The following is a 19,198-nucleotide window of genomic DNA, read 5'->3' as shown; positions in this document are numbered from 1 at the left end:
TCCACGAGTGCTCTCGTGACGTCAAGCTTCGAAACAACTTTTTTCTAACAATAACGGTGAAGTCACTGAATTATGATAAATGTATTTAACCTAATAATCAGTGCCAGTGCAGAAACATTTTCAGCACTGTCATAGCAACAGACATAACGAAAGCTTTTGACAATAAACACCATGAAATCATTATTGCCAACCTCATGGAACTGGGACTTCCACCTCCGGCCATAAGATATACCTACTAATTTCTTTAGGAACTCATCTTTGGTTTATGGTTCTTTTTCTCTTCAAGGTTGCTCTAATATTTCTAAACTGGTACCTTCACCGGATTCCAGACGTGAAGCTTTTTAATCGATGCGGATTATGTCACTTTGTGGTCTGTGCATAATGATATCTCTAGACAAACTCAACAGCTTCAAGAGGCCCTTGATGTTCTGCAGAACTACGCTCGCCAAGCAGGGCTGAATATTTCCGCCCAGAAATCAACCTATGTCATGGTGGCCAACAAGGTAGAAAGCAAAAGAATCACGCAGCACACTTTTGCATTTAGTCCCGGCACGGCGACAATCCCTGAGGCTTACGAAGATTGCATACTGCGTCTTCATATTCACCGGTGCGGCGGTGGTGCGCACTGGCTCCCTAAAATACGAGAGTTCGGCAAAAACACTTAAACTTATTCGTCGCATTGCAACAAAAGAAACGGGAACTCGTACTAACGTAGCAGGGCGACAGGTACGTGCAGTCTTGCCGCCACAAATTTTATATCAGACACAACTTGAACGGCCGACTTTTGCACAGTTGGAGACAATTAACCGCGATGCTATGCGCAGAATCACAGCACTACCCCGCATCACTCTGATACCAACCTTACCGGAACATTCCCAGCTCAACACAATTTCAGACCTAATTTTACAATGTGTAAAAGGATGTGAAATCAAAAGCAACTTGTTGCGGATGTGGCTACATTGCATGCTTATATTAAACGCCGGTCTTGGATTGACAATCCGCCCTATTCAATACATCCCACGGAATTCGCCAGCATCACAACTAATAAGCCAAGGATGTTACCACGCAGCGATATGACAATTAATATTGACGAATTCAGTATCATCGATGCATAACGTGCTAATACCTGCGAAGTCTATACGGATGCTGCTATCCTACCAGACGGTGGAAGGACATCATTTCGCAGTACTATGCATAAATTCATTAGCGGTATCCTGCGTTCTACGGAAGCCAGCACTCTAGTAATGGAACTTCAAACCATCGTCGACGCTTTGCAAGATGCCACATGTAACTTGTCTACAATTAAACAACTAAACATCTTCACTGAGTCATTAGCGGCTATTCAAGAAAACATGAATGTTTACAAGGCGATGGAAGTATGCGATACACACTATGAATTGTAATATAGCTACTTCTGTCAAAATACACTGGATTCAAGGCCAGGCTGCGAGCCCTCACAACTTTGCTGCTGACCTGCAGGCACGCTGCTCTCCTAACCAAGAACTTCCGTCTATTGCCCTCAAAATTCCACACCTTAATTCACCACGAGATGATAAAAATTTTCTCCGGCAGGACACACGCAATCTTGTTCCACAGTGTCTGCTGCCTCCCCCTTCAGCTTACTTGGGCGCAGAAGTTGTGCTTACGAGGCTTTGAGCCAGGTTGGCCCTAACATACGCTGTGATCTCAACGTGGAACTGGTCGCATTTACCACTGAGTGCTACATGTCAATACTGCTCACCCTTATTGAGGAAGGCAGATGGGTACCGCCTAATATGGACATGTCCAGGCTTACAATTAAAACTCTCGCATCTTCTACTGCAAGCCGGCCTCACCTACAGTGTCACAACCAATTATGAGCTTGTATTATACACAGGTCTCACAGCAAACATCTAATACACGTATACTCGCCAAAATTATGCGTTAAGGGCATGCTTTATCGCAATAAAAAAGAGAGCAACCCGTAATATTTGAGCCCCATGAGTTCCGTTGGAAATGACGCCAACTATCGCGCTGGTGTTAAAGTCGCTATGAGACACAACTGTTTGTTGACCATCAAACATGTCAAAGCAAGTGGTCCGCCTTCCTGATAACTACCGTACCTCAGCAAGTGTAGTGTAGTCGCGTTTCTGGAAAACGCCTTCAGAATGTGTACGACTTTTGCACAAGCACGTGAATCAGAATACAACGTCCACTCCTTCTTGCTAAACCAGAGAAAAGGACTATATAACATTCTTCAACAGCATGTCGAATGCTCTCGAAATCTTCTAATATCCCGTAGACACCTATCGCGAAGTCCCTCATCCCCAGCGACAGTTAAATGCGACCAATCCACTACACCCTGTACTATGTATGAGCACGCGAGCGAGGCTCTATGAGCACTGAAGACCAACCGATAGTTTCAAAACGACGTTATCCACCTGCCAAAGAACACCTGGTTATCCTCGTCATGGTCGCTTGGAAGGCGGCACGCTCTAGATTTGTTTCGCTTATTCGCGCCTCTCTAGCCTTAAAATACGTCCGCTTACTTTGAAGAATCTATTATGTGCCTGCTGGACTCTGCAGTGTCACGGACTCTCTATCCATTCACTATAAGTGCGGCTACTGGCTAAACAGACTCGATGAAAGAGTAAGCGAAAGACCATGTTTACCACGCCTGTAGAACTAAACATTTTTTTTTTACTTTAAGGTGGTGCCGTTGAGCGATCTTAGGGGTCACCGACATCCTAGTGAGTTATGGGCTGAAATGACAGTCTGAAGTCGTGTACCTGGATGACGTCGTGTGTTTTGCTGGTTTCTTTGACCAGCACCTTCGGAAGCTACCTGGCGTCCTCGAAGCGATTAGGTCGTCAGGATGAGAGAAGGGCCGTTTTGTCTATGTTGAGTTCATATAACCTCAGTCACGCAGCTTTGACGCCATGAACCCAGACACTCAAACGACCACAGCCACCCGACATAGTATATAACCCACCGAAGAAACAATCGCCATGTATTGGCGCAGAGTGCATACATTAGAGACGTCTTGTGCGAAATGTCTTGCAGATCGCCAGGTTCCTCCCACGCCTTAGGAAAGCAGACGTGCAGTTCGCCTGCGAGAAGCCTCATTAAAACACGTTTCGGAAACTTCAATGATACTTCCACTCAAAACATATACTTTCTCGCTTTGACAACACCACTAACACCGAGACCAAAATGCATGTAAGCGGCGTAGGAGTTGGCGAAGTTCTGGTTCAAAATTAAAACGGTCTTGAGTGAGTCGGGATTGTTTCAGGAAGCTTTGGTCGCAGGTTGAACGCAACTATCGAATGACAGAGAATTAATGCCTCACTATCGTTTGGGCCGTCACCTTTTGCACATACTTTTACGGCAAGCTGTTTAAGGTAGTGCGTGATCATAACACTCTGCGCTAGCTCACCAACCTGAAAGACGCAGGAGACCTCCTTTTTTGAAGCCGCCGACTCCAGTAGCTCTACGTCAAAGTGGTCTTTAACTCAGACCGAAAGGATTTTGACGCCAACCACCTTTCCAGAGCGTCCATTTACGTAGCCCCACGAAGCAAAAAAAGTGACGTTTTCTTTGCAAAGATATGTGCCAGCAGTTTTGCACAGCATCAACGTGGCGATCTCTAACCGCATCTGACAGGCAAGTCACCTTCCAGTCGAGGACATGTAGTGCGTTCAGATACTACATGTCAAAACAGCACACGACTTGCGTACAGTGATAGGAGCAAAATGGTTCTGCTACTATATTAATGTCCAACATTTCTGCATTACGACCATGAACTGCAGTTAAGGAGTATGGGATAGATGTAAATGTCCGTGCCGGTATCTTCTTTTCCTTTTTTCTAGCGGTTCCAAAAGAATTTGTATGCGCAGGGTATACACGTTTGGCTTTCTTGGAAGATAGATTAGCTTTCGTAAAAAAGGCTTTTGAGTTGTAGTTGCTGACGCAAACGCACGCGGTTCGACGTTCTTGCTAACACTGTCCTAATCATTGTCGCTACTTATAGCCATTCAGTGCGCGCTGTTGAATTTTGCGAAATGGGGCCCGCAAGCTGGAACCAAAGTACGTAGCACTTATTAGTCTGTCAGGAAGCAAAACGATCACATAATAAACTAGAAGACATTTTGCGATAGATTTGGCATCATTGCAAACTCCATAGAAACTAGACGCTCATGCATGTATACGACGTCATTGGTCGACTGCGTCCATCTTGCCTCCAGCCAGAGTTTGAACGTCCATGGGGTGGTTGGCGTTTTATTTGGGCACAGTAGCGCTTCGCCAGCTCCAACATCGGCGACTTGCCTCTGGCGGCGTGTTTCATGTTATTTGGTGTTTACTTGCGCATGCTTTCAGGCGCCAAGATCGCCGTGCAGACATTAGAAACTCAAGCTATGAAGAATGGCAACGTGACCATTTGGGACGTTGCCCTGCCAGCCTGCGAGTCGGCAGGACCGTTGTGGAGCGACTCGTACCTGCGTTGCTTTGTGCAGCACACTTCACTCAGCGGTTGGCACCCATGCTGCACTGCACCGATGGGGACGCATCCGCAGGCCGTGCTAGACGCCAGACTCAGGTGAGAACAAGCACAAAATTAGGTATGGTGAAAGCATAAATTTTGTCACCTTAAATGTTGACATTCTCTTTACCACTATACTCTGCAACGCAGGATATTTCAGGCCGCTTGTGAAAGCACGCGATGGCTACACGACCTGACACAGGCAGCTTACGTTATTGACTAGGATCGTCAGTCCCCGGTCCCTGGGTTTATCTCCCAATTTTTAGACCGTGCTGGCCTGAGCGTGTTCACACCAAGCAAAGTTGTTCCTAACGTACACGATGAAATGCACCTTCTGTGAGCGAAAACACCGCATTGCCTGATGGCGTACCGAATGGTTCAAGGGCCGCGGAGCTTGACACCAGAATACCTACGAAGTTCAATACCGGTCGCTGATTTGTCTGTTGCTGTAGATCAGCATAAATTAACGTTGCCGCAATATAAAAATAGCGCAGGGTATTTTCTCTATTTCTATCGCAGCTTTCCTAAAACGTTTAGGTTATTTGTTTTATAGTCGGACCGCAAAAGAACGCATCACCTGAATTCAAAAATAAATTTCTTTCATTTTCATTTCCTTTCCTCGTAGAGCTCATCTTCTTGAACCTTTGTGCACGAAGTTTCTTTTACTGAAATAAGTGAATGTTTCTTTAAAGAGAAACGCTGCTCAAAACACCTTTTTCAATTATGACACGTAGTACCTCTCAAACACACAGGTGAAAAGAAAAAGGAAGCGAGAGTCGAACGCCCACCGGTCGTCCCTTTTCTACATCTTCTTAAGGCAATCTGTCAATCTTTAACAGCGTTTGCTTGGAGCTCGAAGCAGTTTGACCATCGGAGAGGGTTCCGCAGTGAAGACAAGGTGGCAAAAAAAAAGACTAATAAAAGAAGTTTTATAAATCGTTACGGGTGAGTGGTGCGCTCCAAAGAAAAATGAAAAGAATAAAAGAACTTCCAGCGTGCGTGCACCTTCAAGCGAGGGCGGAGAAAATGCGACGAAACACGGCAGTTCGCAGGCTTTCTTATACCCTCCACTATACAGGCCTTCTCCTTCTCCGCTGCCCACACTGCAGAGGGCCTTGTCATGACACGTGGGGGCAACCTAGATGGAGCGGGGTGGCAGTCCGCCTCTTGGCGGAGAGGCGTTGAGCGTCCGAAGGAGGTGAGGCGGATTCGCAGGTTCCGCGCATACTCCCCTCGCACACACACGACGGAGAGGTCTGTTAATGTTGACGAGCGTGACGGTCGCGCACGCAGTGTCCCAAGAGTTTGGGATTCGTTCCATTCATTGCCGCGCAAAGTGAACCGAAACAGCCTGTCCCGCGCCGAAGGAGATCCTGATGGGCAGGACACGACATCCGCTCGTCAGAGGGATGAGGCAGGTTGGTGCTGGCAGTCGTCTGTATTCGCACAGCTCTCTTCAGCACGAAACTATGTCTTATATAACTACACCGAGACTCAGCCGCTCAGTCAGCAAGTGCAAGTCAAAGTCTCGCTGAGCTCTGCCGGGCTTATTTCCCGCAGAAAAGTGGAAATTTTGCTGAACTTACAGGAGCACTACTACGCGCATAAATGTGTTACACGCTTCACTAGACATGATTTAACCAAAGTGAATAAACGAAAATAAGACCGTTCCAACCATACTTCGGGAATAAAAACATGAGTTTAACGAACCTTTCGAGGCTGATTCACGGTCTAGGTGCTTCAACTTAAGAGGTAGCTTTAGCTCGGGTGCTCCTATCTAAATACATGTAAAAGGAGAACTCGTTTTTCTCGGCAATAACTCCACCAAGTTTGGCGACGCTTCTTGCATTTGGAAGAAAAACTTAAAATCTGATGACCATAGGTTTCGAATTTTCGATTTAGGTCGTCAACTTCTGAATAAAAATTTGCAAAAATAAGGAAATCTTCATAAACGAAACTATGAAGTTTACAACTGTAATTCAGCAACGAAAAATGATACCAAAATGCTGTGAAGTCTGACGCCCCAAAGCGGGTCACTGACTTTCTTATACCCTCCACAATCCGGGCATGTTCCATCTCCGCTGCCCCCACTGCAAAGGGTTTTTTTCAGGAAACGTCCAGGCCACCCAGAGGGTGTGGCGCGCGAGGTGTCCGCCCCTTGGTGGAGAGGGGTTCCAGCGTCAGAAGGAAGAGAGTAGGGGCCCTAAAACGTAAAACTATCCAATATGTTCTTATTCCAATCTTCTGACGTCAAATTTATGTAAACGCCAACGCAAGCATCGGGCGGTGACTTGCAGGTTTGTCTGAAGAGACCAATCAAACGCTCTCCACATTCATAGGTGGTCACATTTTTTGGTTTCAAGAACGAATAACATTGCTTACACTGAGTGGCTTGTCTTATCTAACTGGCTGACAAGAGGCGAGAAGCACGCTCAAGTGGAGAAGGGTTCGACGGGGCCCAGCCAGTGCACTGAAAATCAATAACCGGATGAAGAGTGTGGTGCCGGCGTGTGCGATTGGTCCGCTTTCCCTTACCTATCATGCGGTGGCTGGTCGAATATCGCGGCGGAATGCCACGGAAGGTTAAGAATGCTGCTAAAACTGATCCACAGCAAAGAAGACTTGGCAGAGCGAGGCCGTAAACATGCCGAAACTTCTCAAAAACGTTATAGAGCCACGCTCTGTAGACACAGGAACCGATTACTCCGTCATGAGTGGACCCTTCGCCGCCCAGTTGAAGAAAGTTAAGACTGCATGGGAAGGCCCGTCAATTCGGATCGCTGGAGGACACCTCATCACGCAGACTGCATTCTGCACGGTAAGAATTTCCATTCATGACCGGACTTACCCTGCCACCTTTGTTATCCTCCAACAGTGTTCACGAGACGTCATTCTCGGCATGAACTTCCTGAACCAACACGGCGCAATCGTCGACCTGATGTGGAAGTCAATAACGCTGTCGGAAGATCAAGCTATACCGCCGGAGAGCCCTCGTAGTCACCAAGCCTTGAGTGTGCTCGAACATCAAGTGAGCATCGCGCCTCGCTCCAGCATTGTTATTTCGGTCGGCACCGAAACACCCGCTGATGTAGAAGGCGTCATCGAAGACGACCAACGTCTACTGCTCGACCTTGAAATTTGCGTCGCCAGAGGGATCGCTCGACTGCACGTAGGAAACACGAAAGTGTTGCCGACAAACTTCAGCCAGGAGTTCAAGCACATCAACAAGGGCACGACGATCGCATACATCGAGGAAATTCTGGAGACCAGCAATGCGTTTGTCCTCTGGCATTCTGCCGCATCTACCACGACGACCGTAGTTTCCGAGACAGACTTCGACATAAATCCAAGTCTCCCCGTGATTAAGCAGCAACAGCTCAGAAGTTTGCTTCGACGATACAAAGACTGCTTTTCCACGTCAACAAGAATTCGACAAACACTAGTCGCAAAGCATCGCATAATAACCGTAGAGTGCGCTAGACCATTCCGCCAGAGCCCTTACCGAGTTTCGACGCGAGAACGCGAAGCTATAAGACAACAAGTCGACGAACTGCCGTTCAACGACATCATCCAGCCGTCGAAGAGCCCGTGGGCGTCTGCTGTTGTCTTAGTGAAGAAAAAGGACGGAACCCTACGTTTCTGCGTCGATTATCGTCGACTGAACAAGATCACCGAAGAAGGACGTATACCCCCTCCCACGGATAGACGACGCATTGGATCGTCTCTGCAACGCTAAATACTTCTCGTCGATGGACATCAAGTCTGGCTACGGGCAAATAGAAGTCGATGACAGGGATCGCGAAAAGACCGCCTTCATCACGCCAGACGGCCTCTATGAGCTCATAGTTATGCCATTTGGACTATGCTGGACGCCTGCAACGTTCCAGCGCGTGATGGACATGGTTTTAGCAGGATTGAAGTGGCAGACGTATCTTGTTTACTTGAATCACGTCGTCGTCCTTGCCGGAAATTTCGAAGATCACCTTAGGCGGCTTGCAACAGCACTAGAGGCCATCAAATCATCAGAGTTTACTCTGAAGCCGGCGAAGTGCCGCTTTGCTTACGGTGAGCTTCTGTTTCGAGGCGACGTCATCAGCAAATCTGGAGTCCGCACCGGCCCGCAGAAGATAGCTGCCATCGCAAAGTTCCCGCAGCCCATCGACAAGAAGGCAGTGCGTAGTTTCCTTGGCATGTGTGCCTACTATAGGCGCCTTCTCAATGACTTTTCACGCATCGCGGAGCCGCTAACACATCTAACCAAATGTGATGTCGAATTCAAGTGAGAAACGCCGCGGGCCGACGCATTTCAAGAACTCAAACGATGCATGCAGTCGCTGGCGGTACTTGCACATTTCGACGAAGACGCCGATACCGAAATCCACACTGACGCCAATAGCCTAGGCCTCGGTGCCGTCCTAGTCCAGAGGAAAGACGGACTTGAACGGATGATATCTTATGCTAGCCGGTCACTGTCAAAAGCAGAAGGCAATTATTCTACGAGTGAAAAGGAATGCCTCGCCATCATTTGGGCTACAGCAAAATTCCTCCCTTACCTACATGGCAGGCCATTCAAAGTGGTCAGCGACCATCACGCGTTGTGTTGGGTAGCTAACTTAAAGGACCCTTCAGGACGGCTGGCGCGGTGTAGCCTCAGACTGCAAGAATATGACATCACGGTAATCTACAAGTCCCGACGAAAACACTCTCACGCCGACTGCCTATCACGCGCCCCCATCTATCCCCCGCCGCAAGACGACGAGGACGACGACGCCTTCCTTGGAATAATAAGTGCGGAAGATTTTACTAAACAGCAACGAGCAGACCCGGAGCTAAAAGGCCTCGTCGCGTACTTGGAAGGGAACACGGACATTATCCCTAGGGCATTTAAGCATGGATTGTCTTCGTTCATGCTACAAAAGAACCTGCTCGTGAAGAAGAACTTCTCACCAGTCCGCGCCACCTACCTTCTTGTTGTTCCGTTAGCGCTGCGTCCAGTACTGCACTCCCTACATGACAATCGAACCGCTGGGCACCTCGGATTCTCCCGGTCGCTGTCGAGGCTACAGGAAAGGTATTACTGGCCGCGTCTGACCGCCGACGTCACCCGTTACGTCAAGACATGCCGATACTGTCAGCGACGCAAGACACTACCGACAAGGCCAGGAGGATTACTACAGCCGATCGAACCTCCTTGCCGACCATTTCAGCAGATCGGGATGGATTTGTTGATACCGTCTCCGACGTCAACATCAGGAAATAAGTAGATCATCGTGGCGACGGAATATCTCACCCGCTTCTCTGAAACTAAAGCTCTACCGAAAGCAAGCGCAGCCGAATTGGCGACATTTTTCGTCGAGAACATCCTGCTGCGACATGGTGCCCCAGAAGTCCTCATCACCGACAGAGGAACAGCCTTTTTTACAGCAGAGGTCACCCAAGCCATTCTGCAATACAGCCAGACAAGCCACAGGAGGACAACTGCCTACCATCCGCAGACGAATGATCTCACGGAGCGCCTGAACAAGACCCTCGCAGACATGCTAAAATGTATGTCGATGTCGAACACAAGACCTGGGATGCCGTTCTGCCGTACATCACCTTCGCTTACAATGCGGCGGTCCAAGAAACAGCACAGATCACGCCGTTTAAGCTCGTTTACGGAAGAAACCCGACGACGACGCTCGACGCCATGCTGCCGCACGTCACTGACGACGAGAAGACGTCGGTGCCTATCTCCAGCGCGCCGAAGCCCGACAGCTCGCCCGCCCACGGATCAAGAACCAGCAGCGTACCGAAAGCCGACACTACAACCTCCGACAACGCTTCGCCGAGTACCAGCCCGGCGACCGTGTTTGGGTTTGGACCCCGATACGCCGACGAGGACTCAGAAACTATTGCGACGCTATTTCGGACCCAACAAGATCATCCGACGTAATCCCGCACTGTACTATGTGGTCATGCCAGACGGCATTTCGTAGTCACAGCGGCTCCGCGCACGATCTGAAGTGGTCCACGAGTGCGTCTTAAACCCGTTTTCGCAGGCTAAGGAACTTCCTTATTTTGTTGTTTCTTTGCTACGGGTATTTTTTTTATTACTTTCGTTTGCGTTTTAAGAGGCGGGTATGCTTTTTTAAGAGGCGGGTAGATGCTTTTTAAGAGGCCGGTATTGACACGTGTACTTGCCTATCTTTATCAGGCGACCACCGTTCACCGCCTAACAAATATCGCACAGCGCAGGACGCGCCTGCATGTATCGGAGGTTTCTGGAATGTTATCGATGGTTCCATCCGCTGTCTGTGACCGAACATTGTGTAATGTGATTGCATGTGTGCGCGACGCGAATAATATAGAACGTTGTGGAAGGCACGGGGGTCCGAGCGGTTTCTCTGGAACATTGGACGACTGATGTATAAAAGCCGACGCGCTTGACCCGCTGATCAGATTTTCACGATCGCCGACTTTGTTCGCCGTTGTCGCCATTCTTTAAACGTAGCCTGTTCTTGTGGGCACATGTGCGCCCAATAAAAGTTTGGTCTTTCACATTATTGCTACTGTGTTGTTCATATGTCACTCCACGTGACAATATCATTGTTATTGGCCTTCGTGAGGCTCATTACTCGTTTAATGTACGTTATCCAAATATTCCTACATTACTCACTGGCTATATTGATTACCTAGATAAAATTTTCAGCTGATTTTCGCTCGAGTTTCTTTTGTACTCAGGGTAGAATCTCTTGAGCCTGTGTTATGAATTCAACTTTATATCAATTGTCACCCAATCAACGCTGTTTGAGTCGTCTACTTCGAGTGTAATAGACGTTGTGCTTACCGAAAGTGATTTGTGGAGTTTTATTTTGTCTTGCGAGTCTGCCTGCCATGCCCTTTTTCTATTCGCAGTTGATCTAGCAGTTAAGCATCACCGAAATCAAACTAAATAAAACTAAAAAATTGTAAAGCTTCGCAATTCGAGGCTGTTCATCGTGAGGTATATGTCATTATCATCATCATCATCAGCCTGGTTATGCCCACTGCAGGGCAAAGGCCTCTCCCATACTTCTCAAACTACCCCGGTCATGTACTAATTGTGGCCATGTTGTCCCTGCAAACTTCTTAATCTCATCCGCCCACCTAACTTTCTGCCGCCCTCTGCCACGCTTTCCTTCCCTTGGAATCCATTCCGTAACTCTTCATGACCATCGGTTATCTTCCCTCCCCATTACGTGTCCTGCCCACGCCCATTTCTTTTTCTTGATTTCAACTAAGATATCATTAACTCGCATTTGTTCCCTCACCCAATCTGCTCTTTTCTTATCCCTTAACGTTATACCAATCATTCTTCTTTCCATAGCTCGTTGCGTCGTCCTCAATTTAAGTGGAACCCTTTTCGTAAGCCTCCAGGTTTCTGCCCCGTACGTGAGTACTGGTAAGACACAGCTGTTATAAACTTTTCTCTTGAGGGATAATGGCAACCTGCTGTTCATGATCTCAGAATGCCTGCCAAACGCACCCCAGCCCATTCTTATTCTTCTGATTATTTCAGTCTCATGATCCGGATCCGCAGTCACTACCTGTCCTAAGTAGATGTATTCCCTTACCACTTCCAGTGCCTCACTACCTATTGTAGGTATATGTATTCAACCATAAAATCTTGCAGGCTTCTCTCGATGGTCTGTCAACACTAGCTGAATGTTATTTCAATTCAAAGTTGAGGCCCAGAGAGAAGAGTTTCTTTGACTGAGGCTATACCAGCGTCCAATACGACAGCGCCTTGGTTTAATCAGTAACTGAAAAGGTTAACAAACGAGACAAACAAAGGTATTCTTCAACTAAATTTAACTTACTCTCGCCCTAGGATACTTATAATTAAGCAAATGAACAGTGTAAACAGACTAACAAAATCCGCAAAGAAACAATTTTTAAATAAACTTCTTTTTTTGTTGGCTTAAAATTCGAGACAATATTGGAAGATGCTCGCGATAAAGCTCTTAAAATACCGGACCGCACATTAATCCATAGAAAAGAATGTCAGCCTCTTAAATGTGTCAGCGTCCTGTGGCATCCTCTAACGATTTTCCTGAATCCTACTTTTTGATCCATCCGAAGCATTCACTATGTGTTCATCCGACAGGTTCTACAAAAAATTGAAAATCTAGAATTAAGCTCGTCAGTTGGGAACTGCCAACGTTATTTCTAAATTTCATATTGCGGTATTACTTATATGGACACTCGAGGCGCACTACAGCCGTCGCCGTCACCGTGAGGTGACGTATAAATTCCACAGGCGATAAAAGAGAGTTATAGCAAAGTCTAGCATTGCTTTATGGTCGTGAAACTTCCCCGTAACGCTATGGGAGAGCTTTATATATTGACCGCGCCTTCCGCGAGGCGGCGCTAGGGGTCCTATGCGGCAACGACAAAGGCGCGCGAGCGTGTGGAGTGTGTGCAGCCGCGAGACTACAGGCGGAACGCGGCGGCGGTGGTGTGGCAGCTCTTTTTTTCTTTCATGATTCTGTCTTCGATTACGAGCAAGTGCAGTGCATGTGACGCGCTAACCTGAGGTGCCGAAGACTTGCTGTGCGACGGATTGCCGCTCTGGCTACAGAGGTACGCTCGAAAGAGCCTGGCTCTTCTGTCTGCCTAGCGACGACTAGAAGCGTGAAATATGGAAGCGGGCCATACCACGTCAGGAAGCCGATGTTTTTAGCTTCGACTCCAAGCATGGCCGTGTCTGCGCGAAGCACTTAGAGCCTACGGATATTATTCGGACTGACGAATTTGTGCTTATTTCAATATACAATGTTTCTGAGTGTCTTTTATATTTCATCATACGATTTTTATATATTACAGGATCCTGACCATTTGTGAATTGTTTCTTTTTAGGAATGTCTACTCTTCTGTGTCGCAATTGCTTTTATTTTATACACGTTGCTCCATGTTTCCGATCACTGCATGCATTTTGTTCAATCTGTGGCCACTCACAGCTTGTCTTATTTTGGTAGTTAGAGAACAGCCAGCATCTAATCACTGAATAAAAAAAATCATATACTTTCTCGTACTCACCAGCGTCTTCGCCGTCACTGGGTGAGAAAGAGCAAATAAATGGCCCATGCAGCAAGAGCGTTCAGCCGTGCTTTGCCAACTTCACAAGTGTAAGCAAAAATGGCTTCTCAAACTGCCGGTGTTTTCGTCATTTGATCGCCTATGTAGCGCTCTCCAGTTCTTCAAAGTTCTTCAAATGCCGCAAAAACGTACGATTTTCAGCGTCAGTGAGCTTGCATTATTTTTTGCAAGGTAAGCGCCAGTCATAACTTCATGTAAATAATCTTATACACTTTGACAAAGCAAGGACGGCCCTAAACAGAACACGAATGCTACTAACCGCCACGCTAGGCCTTTCAGTGTGATATTGCAAGCAAGTTGCGGTGAAAATAATAAAAAATATAAAGAAAATGCTGTTTATAACATGCAGCGAGAGAGAGTAAGCGCCCTTTACATCAGAAAACAGCCGCTAGCAATGTTTACTAGCGGCCGGCGTCAATCACGCGCGGTTATTTGTGTCTGGTTGTTGCAGCGAAGCTTTCAGGTAACAACGAATGGACAGGCAGTGGTGCACAGCCACTGAACACTGCAAAACGCGTGACCACAAGATTCACTTCAAAAGACTATTCTGATGTAAACCGAGCCGAATCCGCGCAGGAGGCTGCTTCTTGAGTCGCGGTACATTCAGCAAACACACGGGAAAGTTAATCGCTCCAGGGGGAACCTTCCCTCGTCTTATTCCCATAGCATGCGTTCATTGCCTCAGCGGTTGTCCACACGTGGGTTTAAAAACCCACGCGGCACCTCGCGCGCACTCACACCTTGAAGAAGGAACCGAGCCGGTTTCGAAACGTCGGTGTTTATCTAAAAAAACTTCGTTTTAATATGTACTTTTATCTGATCTTAAATAATGGGTTAAGTAGCCTCCACACTACACACAACTATCAGCCCCCGAAAACAAAAATACTAAAGGATGTCAGCCTGTTTTCCGAAAAACAGTCGGTGCGAACGGCTCGCGCGGCCGTTTTTTGCCCCCTCCTCGACAGCTGCGCCACTAGCGGCAGCGTTGTCCCTGTATAAAACTTTGGCCGGAGTTTCGTCACCAGAAAAAGCATTAAAAAACTGTGCTTATAGCTAAGCGAGCCAGCGGGCCCGCTGGCTTGCTAAACATGGGGGCGAGGAGTTACGGAGGCTCCATCTGTGGGAAGGGCCTTCCTTGCGTAATACGAGGGATCACGCGGAGCAGCTCCTCGTAGGTTTCGCTTACGGCGCTCAATAAAAAAACCACGTGGCAGCCCTCCAGGACATTTATGTAGGAATTCTCAAAACGAGGGAAGTTTTTGACTGTCGATATAATAATCTTGGGCAAACTAAAAGCACAGAATCGTTTACAGACGCTATCTCTTTACCGAATACATACAGTGAACGCCCCTGCGGGCGGCCGCCGCGACGGTCTCCCAAACACGGCTTCTTGCGTGAAAGGTAGGCAAACGCTGAGAGTAAACTATGTGAAATATGGTATTATAATGGGTTGTCGATATAACCAAATGGGGCATAACAGAATGAAGCCTCAATGCAGCGATCGCGCGGGTTTGCAGCGACCGACTGCGCATCTGCATGCATGTCCGCGCACAATGTTTTGCTTTCGCTGTGAGCGCGTTTTCGCACCGTGCTGTGAGCTTTAGGCCGCAGCATATGAGCATTTTACGATATACCCAGCACCCATTGTAGCGTGGACGCCATCAGAACTGTTCAAAAATAATTTCGTTATAGAGACTTCGACGCCTACGGCGACTGTGATGTGCCGTCGCGACGATTCAATCTTTTCTTGTCTTCTAAATTCTTGGACACTTCAATATTATTTCGCAAGTAGCATCGCACTGTATGTTTATCGGTCTTCTCAGCGTGTGATTTCCTTCTGCTTCTTTTTCGTAATCCAGTGTATTATTTCATAACACAAGCATGACCATATGCCATCCCTTTTTTTAATGTGCATCTTACCGCTCCCTTTCCGTTCCACTGAACTTGCCGGTATGTAGCATCAACAAGTTCATAGACCAAACCGCATGGCATTTGCCGGGGGGCAGCGGGCGAGGGCGAGCGTCTCAGTGCGCGTTTTCTTATACCCACCGAACATCACGCAGTCCCGACGCCGTAGGACAAATCTTCCTCGCGTCTGTGCTTGCTGCAAACCCGAGTTGTAGCCGATGGCTATCTGCCGGTTCTAAGTTTCGCCAGCCAAGCTTCACGCAGCTCCTTTGCCCTGCGGCTACGTGTGAATAAGGCTGACACTGGGCTCCGTTTCGTACGTCCGGCACTGCGGCACCGAGCAGTAGCCTACCATGCTGCACGCCTCCAAGGGCAGCCACTACCTATTATAGCACTTTGAAACATTGTCAAGCCGGTGCCCAAGGCGGTAAAGCCTCACCACTTAATCAGAACCGCGGCGCAGGTGGGACTTTAAGCTTTCATTTTCAGCTCGCTTCGGCGCTTCCGAAGCAGCCGACGTGGCCGCTTTATCCAGGTTATCCCTCATGTCACGTCACGCCGACGGTGGCGCCAGCTTTTCCAGTGGTGGAGCTCGCCCCCAATAACGTATGCTCTGTGCTTTCTACGTTTTGTGCGCGTTCAAGCGAGAGACGCACGGAGGTCAATTCGATCACTGCTACTGTTGCGATTCCTCACTGCAGCGTTTTGACAGCGAGTTTCCGCTGTCATCGAGGTAGATGTTTTCATGTTTACTTGTGTGCGCGCGACACCGTGCCTGTAATTTGTTTAGTACGCGAATGTTTACAAGTTTCAGGGGCCGATAAAACTATCCTTACTTCGTATAGATATCTACTAATTTGCTGTTGCAATTGACGTTTCGCCTTTCGGGTGAAACTGCTACTTTTTTTTATTAAACAAAGTATACAGCTCTACTGTCCTTTCGACGCTTTTAGACCAATTGCTTGAAACTGGCTGTATTCGGATAATAGGAAAGTTGGAAGAGTTATTCCATCTTCAAGTTCGTGAATCACAAAGTCGGCATTCGATTTTAAAACACCAAAAGTTTTCATGACTAATTTACTCCCAGTACATTTTTGCATTCGAATAGTCTTCCGCACTGTGTTGTCGGCATTAGAGACATTATCGCTTGGAGAAGTGGTGCTCCGAATCTGGCTTGTGAGAAACAACATCCATGCTACGTCAGTCATGTGGTTGTCAAATGCATTGTATTGTTTTTATTGCTGGTACTACCGTATTTATTAGGATTATACCCACTTGCCAACGCTAATTGAATAAGTAAATAAATGACTCTTGAATTCGCGTATATCTGATAAGAGGAGTTTTTCTTTCGAAAGAGGGGGGGGTGAAAGTGGGATTAATTTCTGTTTAGTGTAATGCAACTTTACACGTGAAATTCTTAATATGCTGTTTCTAATTCTGTGCCATTGCACCCGTTTCGCAGGGTCCTTGGCGGCGTTAATAAACTGCGCGTTGTGGATGCCTCATCGATGCCTTACCTTCCAGCGGGAAACCTTAATGCACCACTTATGATGATGGGACACCGTGCAGCCGCCATGATTATCGAGGACAACTCGGTTCAAGAGTAAAAACAAATAAAACAGTGAATAATCTATATGCTGCCTTTAAATAAAAGCTGATGTCACGACCTACATTGGGTGCCTACATATTGTGCTGCGTCCCACAAGCCGCATTAGAACGTAGTTACTATCCTTATACAGCACTCTTCGACTATGGCGGCGTTCAACTTTTCAGCTCCTTTCCGCAAGTGCCGAACTATAATCAACACAAAATTGTATGTCAATCGCTTGTAAGAGCCCATTCAAGCTTCCCCCATTCGTGGAGGAATGTTGTGTAGCTAAGTGAGTGAGTGAAAACTTTAGTCTTTCAAGAGTTTCGCGGTTACGAGGTCTCCGTCGTCTTCATCTTCTTGGCGCTGGCGACTTGAGACTCCTCTTCAGCAAGGGTGGGCCCCTATTCCAAGGCTCCACTGAGTCGTGCTGCATCGCTCGCGTGCTGCACTAGGGCCCTTTGGGCCGTGAGCTCGCTGCTGGTGAGCCGACTCTCCCATGGCTCCGCACTCGGGTGTTCGTGTTTGTGGAATGCTTTGTTGCGTTCGCACTCCCAGGTGATGTGGTAGAGTGTAGGTTTGGCACCGCACCAAGGGCAGGTGGCCCTGTATTGTGTCGGAAACATCTTATTGAGCACGTGTAAGTTGGGGAAGGAGTTTGTTTGTAGTCTGCGCCAGCTGGTCGCTTCCTCCTTTGTGAGGTCTTTGTGTGGTGGCGGATATCTAATTCTAGTTCCTCTATGTAAGTTCAGGGTCTCTGCGTATCCCTCCTCGCAAGCCTGTAGGTGGGTCTCTGGGGCATTCGACCGCCCAGCTCGGAACGCTTCGCCTCGAGCTAGGCTGTCTGCCCTTTCGTTCCCCCCTATGCCTACGTGACCCGGGATCCAGATTAGTTTGTGCCTGGGCTATTCTTTCTCGGCGGAGGTGGCTCCGCTGAGTATTCTGAGGGCAGTTTTGCTGATTCTGCCTCTCGTATAGTTCCTGCACACCTCTTTTGAGTCCGTCAGTATGTTCAGAGATCGGCCTGTTCTATAACCTTCCGCTGCCGCCAGCGCTACGGCAATCTCCTCGGCCTCCGCTGTGCCAGCGACTTTTGCCGTGGCATACGTGATCGGGTTTCCTTCCTTGTTAACCACTACCGTCGCGGCCACGCGTTCTCTTCCGTGTAGATATACGGCGGCGTCCGTGTATACTGTATTGTCTAGCTGGGCTAGCGTTCTCTCAACGTATTCGGCCCTAGCTTTCCTCCTGTTTTCGTGTAGGTTGGGATCCATATTTCTCGGCAGTGGTCCCACATTAATGGTTTTCCTGAGGTGGTCCGGTACGTCCGCGTATCTGTCTGTCAGTCCGCTCGTATCCCGACCCAACCTCCTCAGGAGCGCTCGTCCCGTAGGGGTGCCTCTCAGTCTCGCGGTTTGCGTACCCAGCAGAGCCTCGGCGAGCTCGCTGAAGGTGTTGCTGATGCCCAGCTGGAGCAACTTCTCGTTCGACGTGTTTCTCGGTAGACGCAGAGCCGTCTTGTACGCCTTCCTGAGGATGGTGTCTGCTTGCTCTCTTTCTGCCTTGGTCGTCACGTGGTACGGCAGGGAGTACGTGACTCGGCTGACAATTAGGCTGTTGACTAGCTTGAGAGTGTCGTCTTCTTTCATTCCGTATCTCTTTTGGGATACCCTATTGATCATGCGGCCCACCTGTTCCGCCGCCTTGCTCAGCAGGCTAATGGTGTGGCTGCACTTCCGGTTGCCTTGTAGCCACATGCCCAGAATCCTAATCATGTTCTTCTCCGGGATGTTGTGTCCCTCGAGGGTCACCTCCAGTGTCGCTTGCGCAGTGTTCTGTTTCGTATTACCATTGACCGTGTTTGCCACATTGTTTCCGAAGTCTTAGTTGATCTTCGCCTTTTAGGTGCTAAGCTTGGCATGCAAATCCATGCGGAAGTGTTCACTGAAGACGCTGACTTGACCCGGACGAACCTGTATTTATGCGGATTTGAATCACAACACTCTGACCTGGTACCACTTATCTTTATTCCTGTATTACTGCGGAGCATGGCACCACTGCCC

The 19,198-nt window shown here is 48.1% G+C and overlaps 1 protein-coding gene across 1 annotated transcript in view; it reads left to right on the top strand.

The window, feature by feature from the left end:
- LOC126540950 (L-sorbose 1-dehydrogenase-like) overlaps positions 1-17,217 on the top strand; it is a 75,568-nt gene extending 58,351 nt beyond the window's left edge. The window contains exons 15-16 of the mRNA XM_055076471.2: positions 4,357-4,576; positions 17,010-17,217. Of these exons, the coding sequence (XP_054932446.1) occupies positions 4,357-4,576; positions 17,010-17,154 (365 nt within the window). The 3' untranslated portion in view covers positions 17,155-17,217. The remainder of the gene's footprint in view (positions 1-4,356; positions 4,577-17,009) is intronic.
- The last annotated feature ends 1,981 nt before the right edge of the window (positions 17,218-19,198 follow it).

The sequence above is a fragment of the Dermacentor andersoni genome, chromosome 2 (assembly GCF_023375885.2).
Source record: "Dermacentor andersoni chromosome 2, qqDerAnde1_hic_scaffold, whole genome shotgun sequence".
Lineage (NCBI taxonomy): Eukaryota > Metazoa > Arthropoda > Arachnida > Ixodida > Ixodidae > Dermacentor > Dermacentor andersoni.
The sequence above is the reverse complement of the archived record's forward strand: the minus strand, read 5'-3'. Positions and strand labels throughout refer to the sequence as shown.